This window comes from Talpa occidentalis, unplaced genomic scaffold, assembly GCF_014898055.3.
Source record: "Talpa occidentalis isolate TD23 unplaced genomic scaffold, MPIMG_talOcc4v2.1 talOcc4.11, whole genome shotgun sequence".
Lineage (NCBI taxonomy): Eukaryota > Metazoa > Chordata > Mammalia > Eulipotyphla > Talpidae > Talpa > Talpa occidentalis.
Window position 1 is genome coordinate 10,203,083 of NW_023601104.1, and position 15,279 is coordinate 10,218,361.

General features: G+C 56.7%; 1 protein-coding gene across 1 annotated transcript; it reads right to left on the bottom strand.

The window, feature by feature from the left end:
• Positions 1–956: 956 nt before the first annotated feature.
• Positions 957–8,088, bottom strand: CCDC9B (coiled-coil domain containing 9B). Its single transcript, XM_037502209.2, has 11 exons — positions 7,944–8,088; positions 7,010–7,123; positions 6,652–6,759; positions 5,939–6,094; positions 5,727–5,852; positions 4,904–5,085; positions 4,582–4,640; positions 3,984–4,037; positions 3,802–3,901; positions 3,204–3,243; positions 957–3,120 (listed from the first exon to the last, which is right to left on the bottom strand). Exons 1-11 carry the CDS (start codon positions 8,085–8,087, stop codon positions 2,590–2,592), a joined length of 1,614 nt encoding a protein of 537 aa, XP_037358106.1. The 5' UTR covers position 8,088; the 3' UTR covers positions 957–2,589.
• Between the last annotated feature and the right edge of the window lie 7,191 nt (positions 8,089–15,279).

The window sequence follows — 15,279 nt, forward strand, 5'->3', positions numbered from 1 at the left end:
AGGGAGAGCTCTCCGTCCTCTCCTGGCTGACCCTCTCTCCCCTTTGTGCCCTCCCTTATCAGTTCCTGCAGCTCAGTGCGTGTGTGCGTTCCTGCAGCCGAGTCTCCTGACCAACTTCCCGCCTTTGAGGAGTGGTCTTACCTGTTGGCTGGAGAAGAGAAGGGCATCCAAGGGCAAGGCTCCCAGGCGGGCCTTTAAACACGGGAGCCAGGAAGAGCAACAACCAGCCCCACGAGCCAAGGTTTGTGGAGGGAGAACTAACTGCTTGCTTCCCGCTCCATAGCGGCTTCCATCCTAGAGCAGAAGGGGTGGTTCCCTTATCCTGAAGAAGAGCCCCCCCTTTTCTGAGAAAAGCTCAGAGACGCTTGGCTTACGCTATCCTCCCTACAATTAAGACGTCCTGTGCCGCTGTCCGTTCTCTCTAACCCCTAGTGGCTCCAAGGACATCCTTTCTCCTGCCGTTCTGGCACGGAAGCCTTGTCTCTCCATCGCCCTTCTGCCCAGCTTGCTCTCCTGATCAGGTCCTATTGTGGGGGCTGACTCAGAACTCTCCAAATTCTACCTCCCCACCCCACAGTCAAGCAGTCCTTGGCATGTACCCCTTAATGAAGATGCAGCTGTACAATTGGCAGCATTGGGAGCAGTTTGTGAATCTTAGAATTCAAATTCTTGGTCACGATCACTTGGGGAGACATCTGAATTCCCGGGCTCTACCTGAACCTGCTCTACCCCAGCCCTATTCTCTGGGTGCTAAGAGTTCTAGCGCCCATCCCATGCTCCAAAGCCATAGATAGATGGGCAGCAGGTGGGAGACGAGCTTGGAGTCTTTCACCAGGCCTGTTCACATCTCGTAGGGGTCTTATTCCCCATATATAGGAATGTTCCTAAGCCTTTCCAACATTCCTCTGATCAACTGCATATCAACTACTTCCACACACATCCCCTCGCCATCCAACCCTTCCCACTCCCCGGCAGCTTCCCACCCAACTCTGAAGCCAGGAAGCTCCCACCTGGTTGGGACAGTGTCCCCCAACTCTCTCCAGAGCCAGCAACCAGCCCTCAGCATCTAGACTCTGTCTCTGCCCCTAGTTCTCACCATAGATATTCTACAGCATAGGCATCACCCGGAACTTCTTAGAAACACAAGTCCTCCAGCCCACCCCAGACCTACCAAATTAGAATCCACATTCTTCTCTCTGTACCTTAATTTGTGAGAGGCACTGCTCTCAACAGTCTGCTCTGCTGAAAAGGGGGGCTCTTACGCTTCCTAAATAGTGGGGATAGAGGGGGGAACAAGAGCCAGTCAGGAAGCCCAGACTGACCCCACAGCTCAGGCCCCCAACAGTGGAGAAATACTGTGCATGACCTGGACATATCCTAGAGAATCCAAATGGGCTGGTGAGGCCCAGGCCCCCCAGCAGAAAGGAACAACCATGGCAGGGCCAGAGAGGAGGGGACTGGGGTATATCATTTGGGGGGATCCAGGCAAGAGCTTGAGGGCAAAGGGCGTGCGTGACACCTTTGCCACCAACATCCCTAGCCCTTGCTAGGCACTTACAGTAGAGATTGGCTCCTACCGTGCAGCCTGGGTCTGTTAGGTGGCTAGATTTCTTCCCTCCCTCCTGCTGGCTAAGTCACCATCGCCCACCGGCTACATGGCTGGTAGTGGGTGCTCAGGAAATGTTTGTTGAATAGAAAGGAAGCCACAGCTTGTGCGGAGTCTAGATAATTCACCAGACGTGGGCCTCAGGGGAGGGGCAAGAACGGAGACTAAGTAGGGAAGACAGATCCTGATGTCATACTTAGCCGGAGTGTCTCTTTTCCCTTTGGAGTCCCTATCTGAGACCTTGCTTTTGTGTGATCCTGGTGCAGGGAGGTGGGGAGGAAGAGGAAGTAGAAGCTGGCAAGAATCACCCCAGGCTGCAGGGCTATCGCCTTGCCCCCCTTCATGGTGTGCTTGATGTCTGACCTGGGTATCAGGGAGGGTGATTCCTGGTCATAGGGCCTCCCAGCCCATTCCAGAGAGGAAGTCTGCCCAGGGACCCTCCCTTTCTCTGAGAGAGCCTGAGCGCTCTTCTTCTATGTCCAGCTCGGTCCCTGCAAGTGATGTTGCCCTCCTTTCTCTGGGCCTCGGCCTCCTCTTTCAGAAAGGCAGATGGTTGCCAGCCAGTTGCTGAGATTCCCCTAGTTTGGCCATCCTCTGAGTCTGGGACTGTGAGTCACATGGGTGCAAAGCAGAAGGAAAAGATCTAGTCCTGGGCTGCGCATGCCCTCCCGACACCTGAGGAGCCAGAGCTGGACTTCTCTCACCGTGGAAGGGCAGCTTGTGGCCTGTCACAGCTTGTGGCAGGAGGCCCAGGACAGAACTCACCCACTGCAAAGACCAGATGAGGCGCAGGACACCAGGGAAAAAGGGATGTGCACGAGAGGTGCAGGGAAGCGCACCTCCTTCCCTCACAATGTCACTCTACCAGTTTGCCAAACTGCTCAACCAGACTGCTACAACCTCTGGCAACCAGACACTCACCACCCAGACTATTCTTTCCTCCTCCTCTCCCCAGCCTGCACCTCCAGCTCCCAGCAGCCTGCTCAGCATCTTCCTGAAGGGCCAGGACCACCTGTCCTGCTCTTTACACATCCTGTGCCCCTTGTGCTCTGGCCAGTACCTCTGGGGGGCCTGCTCCGAGGCGCCAGTCCCTGTGGGGCCCTAGCCTTACTGTCTTCTCTGGACTCTGGGGACCCTGCTTCTTGTAACTCAGAGCAAGTCTGGACTTCTGGCTCAGCCTGGAGGCCATTCCACCCCAAGGGCTGCTGGGAACCATCTGGCCAGGACCCAGGGCTCTCCTGGTCCCCAGGTGTTGGACTAGGCACACACACATGCTCCCTGGGCCCAGGGCTATTGATCCCGCCTAAAGAGAGGTCAAGAGGAACCAAGTCAGTGTTCTGTGGTGAGCAAGGAACCAAATTGGCTGTCAAAGTTCCTGACTCCCCACTTGGTCCCTCTCGGGACTCCAAAGCTGGGCTGGTTGCTGGGGCACTCGTGGGTCTGCCCGGCTCTGTCTTGCTCTGCTTCTGTGCTTGTTCCTTTTCGCTTAGAGTTTTTCTGGCGCTTTGGCGTCCCTGAAACAAGAGGGTGGTTTTGCTGGCTGGCAAATTCAAGGCTCATGTCCCTAGCCTGCCCCACCCTATGCCCAAGTACCTACCTCCTGGCTCGCCAGCTCCTCGTCTTCCTTCATCTCCCACCTGTGGAAACACAGCACATGTGGGTCCTCCTCCTACTAGCCCCACTGCATGTCACCCACTTCATTGCCAGGGAACGTGTCACCCACGTTCCCCAGGAAGAAGCTAGAGCTCGCGGGCCTCTGTGGAGCTTCAGAGCCGGGAGGCTCCAGGCTGCTTCATTTCCAGCCTGACCTTGCTCCCCAAATCCAACCATTTCCTCAGAATCCCACCCGCCTTAGCTCTACCCCAGGTCCCCAGCTGCTGTTTATGGCCAAGCCTGCAGCATCTTGAGTGCTGTGGGGACTCCAGGCGTGTCCCTGCCTGTGCTGCCTGGGAAAGGCACGTCTGACTTCCCCGGGGAAGGTAACTGCTGTAATTACCACCGGCCTCCCTGGGTACCAGGCTCTTGCTGCTGCTGCCTTTGCTGATGGCCTCTCCCTCATCTCATTAACCCACCGCCAAGGAGGCAGAGGCCCCGGGGGTGGACCAGTGCTGTCCTCACCTCCCAGGGGCAAGGCAGAGCCAGTAAATCAGGAGGCCCCAATGCCTCCCTTGATTTTGCCCCCTGCCACCTGTTACCTGCGGGCCCTGCCAGTCAGCCTCTCTGTCCCCCGGGCTTTGCTATGTGTGGCCAGAGTCATGGGGGGTCTGCTGGGTTGCCTGCCCCGAGTCATACCACCTGCAAATGTAGGAGAGAGAGGCCATAGCAGTCTGGCTCCTTCACCAGTTCATGGAACCCTGCTTCTCTTCTCCCAGCTCACCTTTGCCATCAGGGCCCAATGGTGGGGGCTGCAGCTTCCGTTGGCTCCTAGGACCTAAGTGAGGCAAAGGAGAGGGCGTGGTAACAAAGGCTCCAAAGCAGGAAGACCAGTTCTTCCAGCACCAGTCAGTCCTTCTTTTGGTTCGGTTGTGGATTCTCGGGCTCCCAAAAGGAGCCTAGGTCAGAGGACCAGGAGGCCTGGGGCCTGTGCCCCCCTCACCACTCCTGCTTGGCGACCAGAACCTCTCCCAAAGAAGCTGGGCTGCTTTGTGGGTATAATGAGGGGAATGGCAATTTGCAGGTCAGGGCCAAGGAAACTAGAATTTTCTTCCATGAGGGAGCAATACCTGAAAATGACCTCAGGACAAACTTCCACATCAACCTCCTCCCTAGACCCTCTGGGGTCAGAACCCCGGGTCAGAGTTGTGGATTTGGAGAGTGGCAGGTCGTGCTGCCCTCTTGTGATGGTAAGGGAGAAGAAGGATGACATACTTCCCTGCTGCTTTCCACTTGGGAAACCAATAGAGAAAATAGAGGAAGGGAGACAAGGAGAGAAAAAAGTCAAGGAAAAGAAGGGGGCCAGCTGGGTGCAAGCTCACCCCTGGTGCTGCCTGCCCTAGCTGGGCCTTCTTGCCGATGCTTGCTGGAGTCCTGTAGCCTGTGAAGACAGATGGGGGTCCAGATGCTGATGGCAGAGAGGACAGAGGCTGCAGCAGGACCCACCCCAATACCACCTTCCCCGACCCCAGAACTGGGGGCCCCAAGAAAGAGGCGGAGTCTATGCCCACATAGACCCTGAGGCCCAGGGCCTGACCTCAGGGCCCAGACCAGGTCCCACCAGCCCTCTGAAGTCCCCAGGCAGCCCTGTCCAGAGCATTGCACACAAGCCAGCCCAGCAAAGTGTCTGGTCCTGCCACCCACATGGGCTTGGCCTTGTCCAGGTCCCACGGGCGGCGCCAGTCACCGTGTGCATCTCTGTGCCGGGCCAAGCGGGCCAGGTCGATCTGTTCCCGCTCCTGCTTCCACTGAGCATAGTCCCAGTCCACCTCCAGGTGGGAAACTGAACCTGGGACTCGGCCTGGATTCCGGGGTTCCCGAGAACCCTGCGAGAAGAAGACACTCAGCACCATGAAGTAGAAGCAGAAAGAAGCCCGGGTTTGGGGTGGCCATCTGTCACTAACCCCTTCCTCTCTCGGGGTTTCAGTGTCCCCTTCTAAGAATTAGATCCGCTCCTTCTCTAACATGCTGTTTGCCACAGGCACGGTTTCCATCCACTCTTTAGCTGTGTCTTTGGAGCAAGTTACTTAACCTCTCCAAATATCATTTCCTGGGCTGTGAGAGGAGCATGATAATAGCATCTGTCCCCAGGGCGGGTGCAGGGGAGTGTGGTGGGTTGGGGTGGAGAGGAGCCCTGCGGCAGGGAGCAAGACTAGGGCCTGCTGCCACCTAGAGGTCACACCTGGCTCAAGGCCAGTCCCCGACACCCTCGGGGCCCCGGCTCCCCCAAAACCTCCGCCCTTTGCCACCTGAGGGCCAGATAGGGTGCAGGGCTGGGTCCCACTCTGGCTTACCCTGTCTCTCACTGCAAGGCCCACCCAACATGGAGACGGGCCAGAGAAAGGAAGGGAGGTGGAAATTCTAGGGCTGCCTGGGCCATGTCTCCACAGATGGGGGACATATGTGACTCAGCTTCTCTGCCTCCTGCAAAGGGGGACCACCACATTTCTGTCTCCTCTTGAAGTACCTTCCGCACAGAATCCGAGCTGACGGCCATCTGCCTGGGGGGGCTCTGGCCCAATCCCCCTCCAGGTGACCCTTCTGTCCCCTGCTTCCTTGCCTTGCTGGGTTTCTCACTTACGATCCGCTTGGCCTGGGGGAGGTGAGGATGGGCAGCTTGGCAGAGCCAGGAAAAAGAGGCTGCCCACCCGTGCGGGCTTCCCCCACCACCCGGCTCACCTTGGCTTTGTTTTCCATGGTCACGGCCAGCTCCACCCGCTCCCCCATGCAGAAAGCACCCGTGTGGGCATCTGCCTCCTCGTCCTCCAGCATCTCACTACCTGCTCCCGGTCCGAGGGTGTTCCTTGTCCAGTTCTGGCTGACCACCCGCTTCTCCTGCAGAATGAGGTACTGTGTCCTTAGGCCATACAAGCAGCACTGGGCAGGCGCTGGAGGCTGGTTCTAGCCCTGGCCCCTCTCAGTGCCCACAGAGGAGCTGATTATGTGGGGCATTCGCATGCCAGTGGCATTAGGTGGCTTGGGGCCACCCAGAGCCAAGATGCCACCAAGCCTCATCATTTCTGAGTGGGGAAAATCCAAAGTGCTCAGACAATGGGGCTTTGTCCCTCAGATTATTCGTGACATTTGGCCCCCACTTCTCTGTCCCCCTGGGGTTTAGATTTAGGAGTAGCCTGTGCTTGGGGGCAAGGAAGTGGGACCTCAGGCCTGGAGAAGGGTATGAGGAGACTTCTACTTAGGAGCCTTTCAGCTCTGGCCCTTTGGGGAGAAAAGGATGGAGTGGCATGGGCTGTGTGAGGTTGGGAGCCGGTGGGGGTGCCCCAGAATTGCAAGCGGGAGAGGCAGAGGGGCAGGGGAAGTTGTCCTCCCTTGACACGAGCTGGGCCTCCACCTTGTTGCCACCCTGCCCTAACTCTCTCCCGGGTAGGGCTTACACCAGGAACCTGGCTGATCGTCACAGTGAGGCCGTCGGGCCGAAGGAGTTCTGGTGTGGTTACAGCCATGCCCCCCTGCTCCGCCTGCCGACGGTCTTCCTGGATCTCCTGTGGGACGGCCTGGGGTCAGCAAGGTCACAGCCCCCCAGACACATAGACATAGATGCCAACAGGCCTACACAGTGGGACACCCGGGGGGCAGAGGCATCATGTAGTCAGCAAGACCCTCCTCACAGAGCCTCCCTAACCCCGGACCCCAAACCAGAGCCTGTAGGGAGAGGCACCCGTGCAGAGGTGTGCAGGTCTGAGAGGGAGTGCCAACCCAGTCCGTCCTCCCAGCCCATCACAGCCCTCTCACCTGGTACCTGCGTAGCAAGGCCTGGTTCTTCTTGCGAAGGGCAATTATCCTCCGGTCCAGCTCTGCGTCCTTCTCTTCCTGCCTGCTCCATGGGGACTCCGCCCCCTGAGGCCCCTGCAGAGGACAAGGGGCTCGAGCTCCTGACTGCCATGCCAGCCCCTTACCAGCTCCCTGACTTTCACATTCACATGTTCTTGCCACCAGTGAACACGATCCGAGCCCCAGAGCCAGGGTTACATGGGGAAATGGCATATGGAAGGCTCTAAGACCCCAGCCTACTCGTCCTGTCAGCCCACCTCTCTTCAGGGGCTCAGGTCAGGCCTTCAGACCCAGGCCTGCAGCTCCCAGTAATGGGCCGCCCCTCCCCCGGCTCTCCAGGGAGCCCCGCTGCTGAGCAGAGCCTGGAATGGGAGTTATAAATGGCTCTGGCAGCGGAACCTGCCGTGACTGGGAAGTTGCCAGGGGATTCGGGAGGTCGAGGGGGGAGCTGTCTGACTCCCAGGCCCAGAGCCACAGAAGAAAGAAAGGCCCCTGCTTCATTCCAGGCTCCTAGGCCCTGAACCCCATTCCCCAGGTCTGTGCTCAGCCGGTAGGAAAGAATCGAAAGAATCGCTTCCACGGGCCCAGCCTCTCCAGCAGGAGCTGCTGGCAGCTGGGGCAGGAGAGAGTCAGCCTGTGAACAGGCCCAGCCGGGGAACCACCCTGAGGAAGCTGTGCCCCGTACCAAGATTCCCAGGCCCCTCCCAGTCTGGCTGCAGGGTCTTCATTGTGGCCAATGCCCGTGCCCAGCGCGCCCCCTCTCCCCGCCCGCCTAGGCACAGCCCTCTTCCTCCAGGCTCGACTGTTCCCAGCTGCCCCCAAAATGTGACTGCCTGGTGTCCCAGACCCCTCCCAACACCAAGAAGCCCCCCGCCAAAGGCGAGGTGCCACTCACAGCTGAGTGCATGGCAACAGCGGGCACCGGGAGAATTCCAGAGCAGCCCCAGGGGAGCCAGAACAGGAGGGAAGCTGGAGCTACCAGAGCTGGGCCTCTGCTGGCCTCTCCCCGCCGGCTTCGCTGCTCAGCACACGAGATCATGTTGTGATTACAAAAGACTCCTCTGGGCTCCCAGCCAGGAACGCCACAGCCACCGCCCCCACCCATCCACTCACAGAGGCAGAGGGCGAGGACCAGGGCACTGGCAGCCAGCTGGCCCTGCCTAGCACCTCTCCCTGCCCTGCCCTAGGGTCCCCAGACAGACTGGCAGGGACTACTCCCAAGCAGGTTGAGCCCACACAGGGGGCCTGGCTGCCCCAGGCCCTGCCTTCCCCCAGGCCCTGTGCCCCAACTGGACCCTGGCCTGGGCCTGCCTGCAAACAAGATAGGCCCTGTCCCTCCCATTATAAGACATACCTGAAGGGCACCACTCAACCCATCAGGCCCCTGGGTCTGAGCATCCCCACCTCGAAAGAACCTGCCTCCCCTCATTCTGTTCATCAGCGCTGGTTTAAGGAATTTAATGGGATCAAGAAGCTCACCTCCCTTAGGCCACCGAATACTACTGCATACCTAAAATAACTATTAGTCATTCATTCCTTTAGGGTGAACATTGTCCGCTCTGTATCTTAAACAGCCATTCCTGGGAGCTTCAGCTGTTTGGTCTCTAGCCCCTTGGTGTGGGGAGCCCGGCCTTCCTTCAGGGGCCCTGCAAGCTTAGCTTATAGCTGGCCAACAGCCTCCCCTCCTCAGCTCCCAATTCTGTGCCCTTCTCAGCCTTGCTCTTTGGAGCTAGTTCTTTGAATCTATCCCACTCCGAGAAAGGAAGCAGCCTTTCTCAGGAAAGCCTCTCCCTAAGTCTTTCCGGTACAGCTGAGGCAGCTCACTGTGCCCAGGGGAGCAGCTCGCCTGGCTGTGACCTTTGAAACCTCTGGAATCTGGGCCTTGGGAGTGCTGGGAGGAGAGGTGGTCTCTGTATGAGGAGCATGTGCTGTCTGCTTCAGTAGATAAAGGGCCCTGACCTCTAGACCTTGAGGGGAGACTCAGAACACCTGCATTCCCCACATCCCTGAGTGGCCAGACCTCAATTTCCCCAGTCCCATGCCACAACTTGTCCCCTGTTGTCTCCAAAGTAGAAAGCCTTATTGCCCCTCTCTCCTACGCAAACCAGCTCGAGGCAGCCAAATGTCCAATTTCTGCTCCCTTTGAACCACCCTTTCCTGTCAGCCTGCCCTCCCCACCACAGCTTAGCCTCTTTCCTAACAAGGGCATCATATGGCACCCCTAACCCCACACCCCATCTCCACTGCCCCAGAGTCCCCATCGTGCTTGGAAATGCCACAGCCCTCTGTCTTCCTTTCCTGCCGGATGTTCCCGCTGAGTCAGACTCATCAACTTTCCCAGCAACAGTGACAGTGACGCACCCAGGCTCCTCTCGCTTCGTCTCTCTCTCTCACACACACTCCCATGCTCCCTCTCCTAGCCTCTCCATGTGCTGCACCACAGACAGCTGACTTCCAGCCTAGCCTCCACAGGCCAGGGGTGGAGCCCTGCTGAGGGGACTTTATGCTTCCTATCGCCTGCCCACAGCATGTTCCAGGAGCTGGGAGGCCTATGGAACACAGGCTGGAGGGTGGAAGTCAGTGGGAGGGGGGGTGGCGGAGAAGGATGCAGCTGAGACCTACTGTCTCTGTCATCTGTGGATCCCAACCAGCACACTAGGTCTGGGGAGGCACTGAGAAGAGACTGCAGGAATGAAGCAAGGTCTGCTGTCCCCCATGCCCCAGTTCCCAGCTGGGGTGAGAGCAGGATAGGGCCTAAGCTGTAGACCCAGATGGAAATCCAGTCATCCTAAAGGGAGAATGACCAGCTCTTCTGAAGGCCTGCAGGGACAGACTTCCCTAGTCTAGTGGCAAAACCTTCCTGGCACACCTGACCAAAACCCACATGCCCAGGACAATGAGCAGTCAGACAGGGACCCAGAGCAGCTGCCCTGAGCTTCCCAAGTGTCTCTCATACACTTTGGCACACCGCAGAGCTGTCCCCTATTTTCTCTGAAGTCTGGGGTTTGCCTATCTGCTCCCTCATTCGACAGGGCCTATCTGAGGGCAGGAATAGTGTGCAAAGTGCCTCTGGATCCCCAGGACCTGGCACTGTGTCCTTGCAAACTACAGACCCTTCCAAAGCACCTGCCGAGTTGATGCCTGACTGAGTAACCTGTGCTCTCCGGTGCACAGCTGTGGTATTAGGTATTAGGTGTGGCAGCCTCTCTCTCCATCCAAAATTCACTCAATCCTGAGAGAGGTTGTGGGTGGTAAAGGACCCTAAGGGTGAATGAACCCCCTTTCATTCCAAAGGTCAGAGGCTGGAGAATGACCTGGTGAGACCACGGCGCTGTTACTCTGTGTCACCACTAGGGGGCAGCAGAGTAGCAAAGCCTGATTATGGGGTGGGGGCGCCTCATCTCAGCTCCTGCTCCCTAGCCATTCTTCCTCCAAGTCTTTGTAATCCCCGCCTCCCAACTCCAGCAGGCTAGAGAAGCTAGCCAAGCCTTATTTTATTGACTAGGGGCTCAGAGGTAGCATCTTCTGCTCTGGCTGCACAGCCTGTTTGCGTCACAGATGAGGCCAGAAGTCTGGGCACCTGCCCGGCTTCCCAGCGCTTTTTTCCCTGGATGCCCTGACAGTGCCAATGCTGTTTCATATTCACTCTGCACCCTCCCTCTCTGCCTGGGCATGAGCCCCTTGCCCCAGCACCTTGGACTCGTCTCTTCCTTGTGTGGTCCCCACCCTTTCAGTGGCCTGCCAGCTGGGCCCACAGCACCACACGTGGGGTGGGCCAGATTGGGACCCGTTCTGTAGTATGTTAGGACCAGCCCTGAGGACAAGATGACTGCAGGACTGGGGGTTCTCACTGAAGAGAAGAGGAAGCCCTTCGTACCCCACCGTGAGGCTGGAACACAGACCAGACAGAGGGCCTGCTATTGGGTCCATGCTCCTCAGACCTCCATCCGTTTCCAGAATGGCTGCCCCTGCTGCTGATTGATCATTAAAGGGTAAGTACTCAGGCCCATGCCCGCATCTTATGATGAGGCAGAGTGCGTGGTGGATTCCCAATCAACTTCATCTCTCACTAGCTGTGTGACTTTTGGTAGATTCCTTATCTCTCTGGTCATCCTCTGTAAAATGAGGTGAACCTGCCTTCCCAAGTCATTGGCAGATGAAAGAGAATGTCACAGTAACATTTGTTTTTGTTTTTCATACAAATGCCTCCATTTTAATCATATTTTTAAAAAGATTTATTTATTTATGCATACAAGAGCTGGGGTACAGGCCAGAGGTGTGGCGGGGGAGGGAGGTGAGAGGATTCACCAGAGTGGGGAACAGGCAGATTGATCGAAGTACACTGCTGAGGGGAGCAGCGGGCGGGACAGGAGAGGTCTGCTGCGCCATGTGGATTGCTCCCTGGCCAGCTGGGGATCAAACTCTTGCTGCAGAGGTTGTGGAGAGCTTCATAGGTTGCATATTAACCCCTTGCGCCACCAGGGAGGCCCCATTTTAATCATATTTTTAAATTACTTCCTTTATATAAATTAAGAAATATATGTAATGACTATGCACTTTTTTTGTTTTAATTTTTTTTAAGAGGCACGTATTTTATTTATTTATTTATACAAGCACTGGGTACAGTCAGAAGCGCGGGAGGGTGAGAGAATTCACCAGAGCCAGAGCCGGGAGCAGAGCAGGCAGAAGGACCGAAGCACACTGCTGAGGGGAGCAGCGGGCGGCAGGAGAGGTCTGCGCGCCATGTGGGACCCTCCTCCGGTGGCCGGGGAGCAGCCGGGGATTGAACCAGCGCCGTGGAGGTCGCGGGGAGCTTCGCAACCCAGCACTCAACCGCTGCGCCACCGGGGAGGCCCAAGTTTTAATTTTTTTTAATTAAAGTAACATTTGTTTTATCACAGTAATATTTGTATCTGAAACAACATGTAGCCTGCAGTAAAGTTCAAACTAGTTTTCTTCTTGCCTCAGGTTACTGTGATAGCCACCTTCCAGAAGCTACCACCACAGCATCCTTTGAGGAATCCCAAAGTCTGCCTCGTGCCAGCCTGCTGGAATTGAAGGCCTCTGTGGCTCTGTGGTATGGGGACCATTTGTGACCTGGTAGGAGAGATTCAGAAGCTCCCCCTCCACATCCTCTCTGCTGTCCCCTGCCTAGCAAATCCTGCAAGGCCAAGCTCATCTTCAACCCCCTCCAGGGAATCTTGGCCAGCTCCCCTATACCCTGCCCTTTCCTCTCTACGGTCTTAGGCGAGGGCTGCCATCTCTCTCCAGCCAGTAGGGGTGCTTGGGAAGTAGTCCTGTGCTTTACCTGCTCTAGACCTCCCTGGGCCCAGTTCCAGACTCACATTCCAGGGCTCACGCCTAGCCCTTGGAGATCAGTAGTTTCACTTGCCAAGTCTGGGTGGGTGGAAGAGTTTTGAGGAAGAGGGCAGGCAAGGTTGGATTGCACGAGAGCCCAGCTGTTAGGCAAGTCCACATGGGAAGGGACAAGGTGGCTTAAAGCATAGTGCTCCTTTCCTACACACCCACCCGTCCTGGCTCCCATCATACTCATTCCTGGCTCACGAAATACCTACTGACAGGATAGCTATGTGTAGGCCTCTTGCATCAGACCAGGCCTCACCTTGCTTGGGGAGGACTCAGAGTATATGACATAAGGCCACAGGGACCAGCACTGAACAGATTCCAGCCACTAGGGACAGTCTGATCCCCACCTCTCCCAAGAACACAAATGCCAGAGCAGGGCGGGACAGAAGCCCTCTGAGGCCTCTGGAGGCAGAAGGAAGTTTATCTGGCCCCTCCCTGACCCCCACCCTGTCTGCTCTCCAGGGCACGCCCAGGGCTAAGACAGCACCATCTTTCCAGCTCCAGGCCCATCAGAAGACAGTGAACCTTGGTATGGAACTGAACCCCTGGGGTGTCCCTTGTTTGAGGCTCTCTTCTCATGGTGGGTACAAAGGGAACACACAATGTTCTCTGGGAGCCCCTGACAAGGCCCCCTAGCCCAGAGGTGCTAAATGCTGCCCTAACAGGGCACCACAATGTACCTCACTTGGCGATGAGGCAGCAGGGAGGTGAAATAAGACCCAGAGGTACTTGCCAAGGCCAGGCCATATTAGCCTGAGTCTGAGCTTCCAGGGAAGGGCAAGGGGCTGGTGGACAGATAGATGGGTGCACGAGAGAGCAGCATGGGCAGTGGCTGTGGCTTTTACTGGCAAGAGGAGATCAGGTTAGGAAGGTGCAGGCCAGATTTGGGGGTCACCGAAGGGCAGTTGAGGAGGTCAGGTAGTCCAGAGGGGCATGGTAAAGACTGCACAGCAGGGATTGATGAGGCCACACACAGATTTAGGAAGCAAAAGCCAGATTCGGGTGTGGGGTGGGGGTGTTGGGCAGATGGAGAGAAGAAGGCACAGGTGGGAGGCTGTGTCCAGATCCTGGAGGGAGGGGCTCAGCCAGGCAGAGCAGTGGGGGAGGGAGGAAGGGTCTAGGAAGGAGTGGGCAAGAGAGCCTTAGCAAGCCTAGAGCCTTAGCTCTGAAGTCAGGTAGGCACAGGGAGGGGGCAGCCAAGGCTCCCAAATTCTCAGGTCCGGGAACTCCCCTGGATGAGAGGCACAAAACAGGCTTGCCTGCTTGTGCTGGAATGCTCCTACCTCTGGGGGGGGGGGAGGGGGGCCGACAGGCTAGCTGGGGACGGAGGGTGTTGTAGGAGGCTGGGGGAAAGGAAGCCTCTCAGGACACTCTCGGTGAAATATTCTGGGTGATGCCAGAGGCCAAGGGTGGTGACCAGTCTGGCAGGAAATCCTGGCGTGAGCAAGGGGAGGAATGATGAAGCTAGGAAGACAAATAGGTCATCACTGCCAATACTAGTAATAATAACACCTTGCCCTCGTATCTACCCCAGCCAAAGTCTCACACACGTGATGCCATTTGATCTCATCAAGCTTTGCCATCTGTGAATTAACCAGGGCAGGGGCTATTAGCTTCTCTTTGAAGATCAAGAGCAGTGACATGACCAGGAGTCTCCTTGGTGAGGTAGGCACCACCCCCCGCACCCCCCACCCCAGAACCTGTCCTGAATCACTGAGTCCAGTGCTTCTCCTTGCAGTCTCCCTAGCCCATGCCAGGGATGGCCGCCTCTGCCCCCTGTGGTGAGAAACCTGTTCACCCAAACCAAGTAAAGAGATAAAGAGACACCTGGCTGTGCCCCTTCCTTCCCCACCACATAGGGCAGCCTGGGGCTCACTGTCTCTGCTGAAATGGATTGGGGGTCTCAAAGCAGGTAAACATCCTGCTTGGTGGCCTTCACTGTCAGTTTGCACCCTCTCTGAGACCCCCACCCTCAACCTCTACGGCTCCCTTCAGGCTTTTCTCTCCTAGAGCCTAGGCCCTCACCCCTGATATGTCTCTTCTCACCTCCTAGAGTTCCTTTCTTCTCCACTTGCTGGCTTTCCAGAAGGGAAGTGCCACGTCTCTTGGTGAGCGCTTATCATCTGTCAGGCGCAGTGGGAAGGGTAGAAGACCCACACGTGGTTGAGGCTGAGTTGGCCAGCAACATCTTAGGATCAGGTAGTGTGGAATCCACCACCACCACCTTCACTGTATACTGAGTCCAGTGTGCCCATCCCAACCCCTGCAGGCCCCCAGCCCTGAGCCCCTGCTTTTCCCTTTGGGGGTCCGAGGACATAGGCCACTCCTTTCAGCTAAAGACGAAAGGTTGGGTGTGGGTCTCAGGAAGCCATGCTGTCAGGATCCCCAAAGAAGAGCAGGATTTCTACAAGAGGGGAGCAAGGACTGGGCCTGGGTGCAACAGGTGGTGTGGCTGGAGCGTGGGAGACTGACTGCAGGACACTCACCTTTGTAAACTGGCCCTCACACCTCTGCTCTGTTCCCTGGCTCCCCAAGGCTTGTGGCAAATGTGTGCAAAATGGATTAATAATTCCCACATAGCCATGGACCAAAGTCCTTCACCCATATGTTACCAAAGCAGGCTGGAATTTTTCAGAAGCACATTCCTGAAAGGAGAGACGAGATGGAGACAGGCAGGCTCCAGACCCAGCCCTCTTTATGGGGCTAACTACATGCTGGCTGCGTGACCTCAGGCAAATTGCTTAATGTCTTTGAATCCTGGCTCTTTTTATCTATAAAAGAGGAGAAGATAATAACACCTTTATAATTGACTGTGAAAGAACCTGGTACACGAAGTACCTCCCATTCCTGCCCACCCTGGAAAT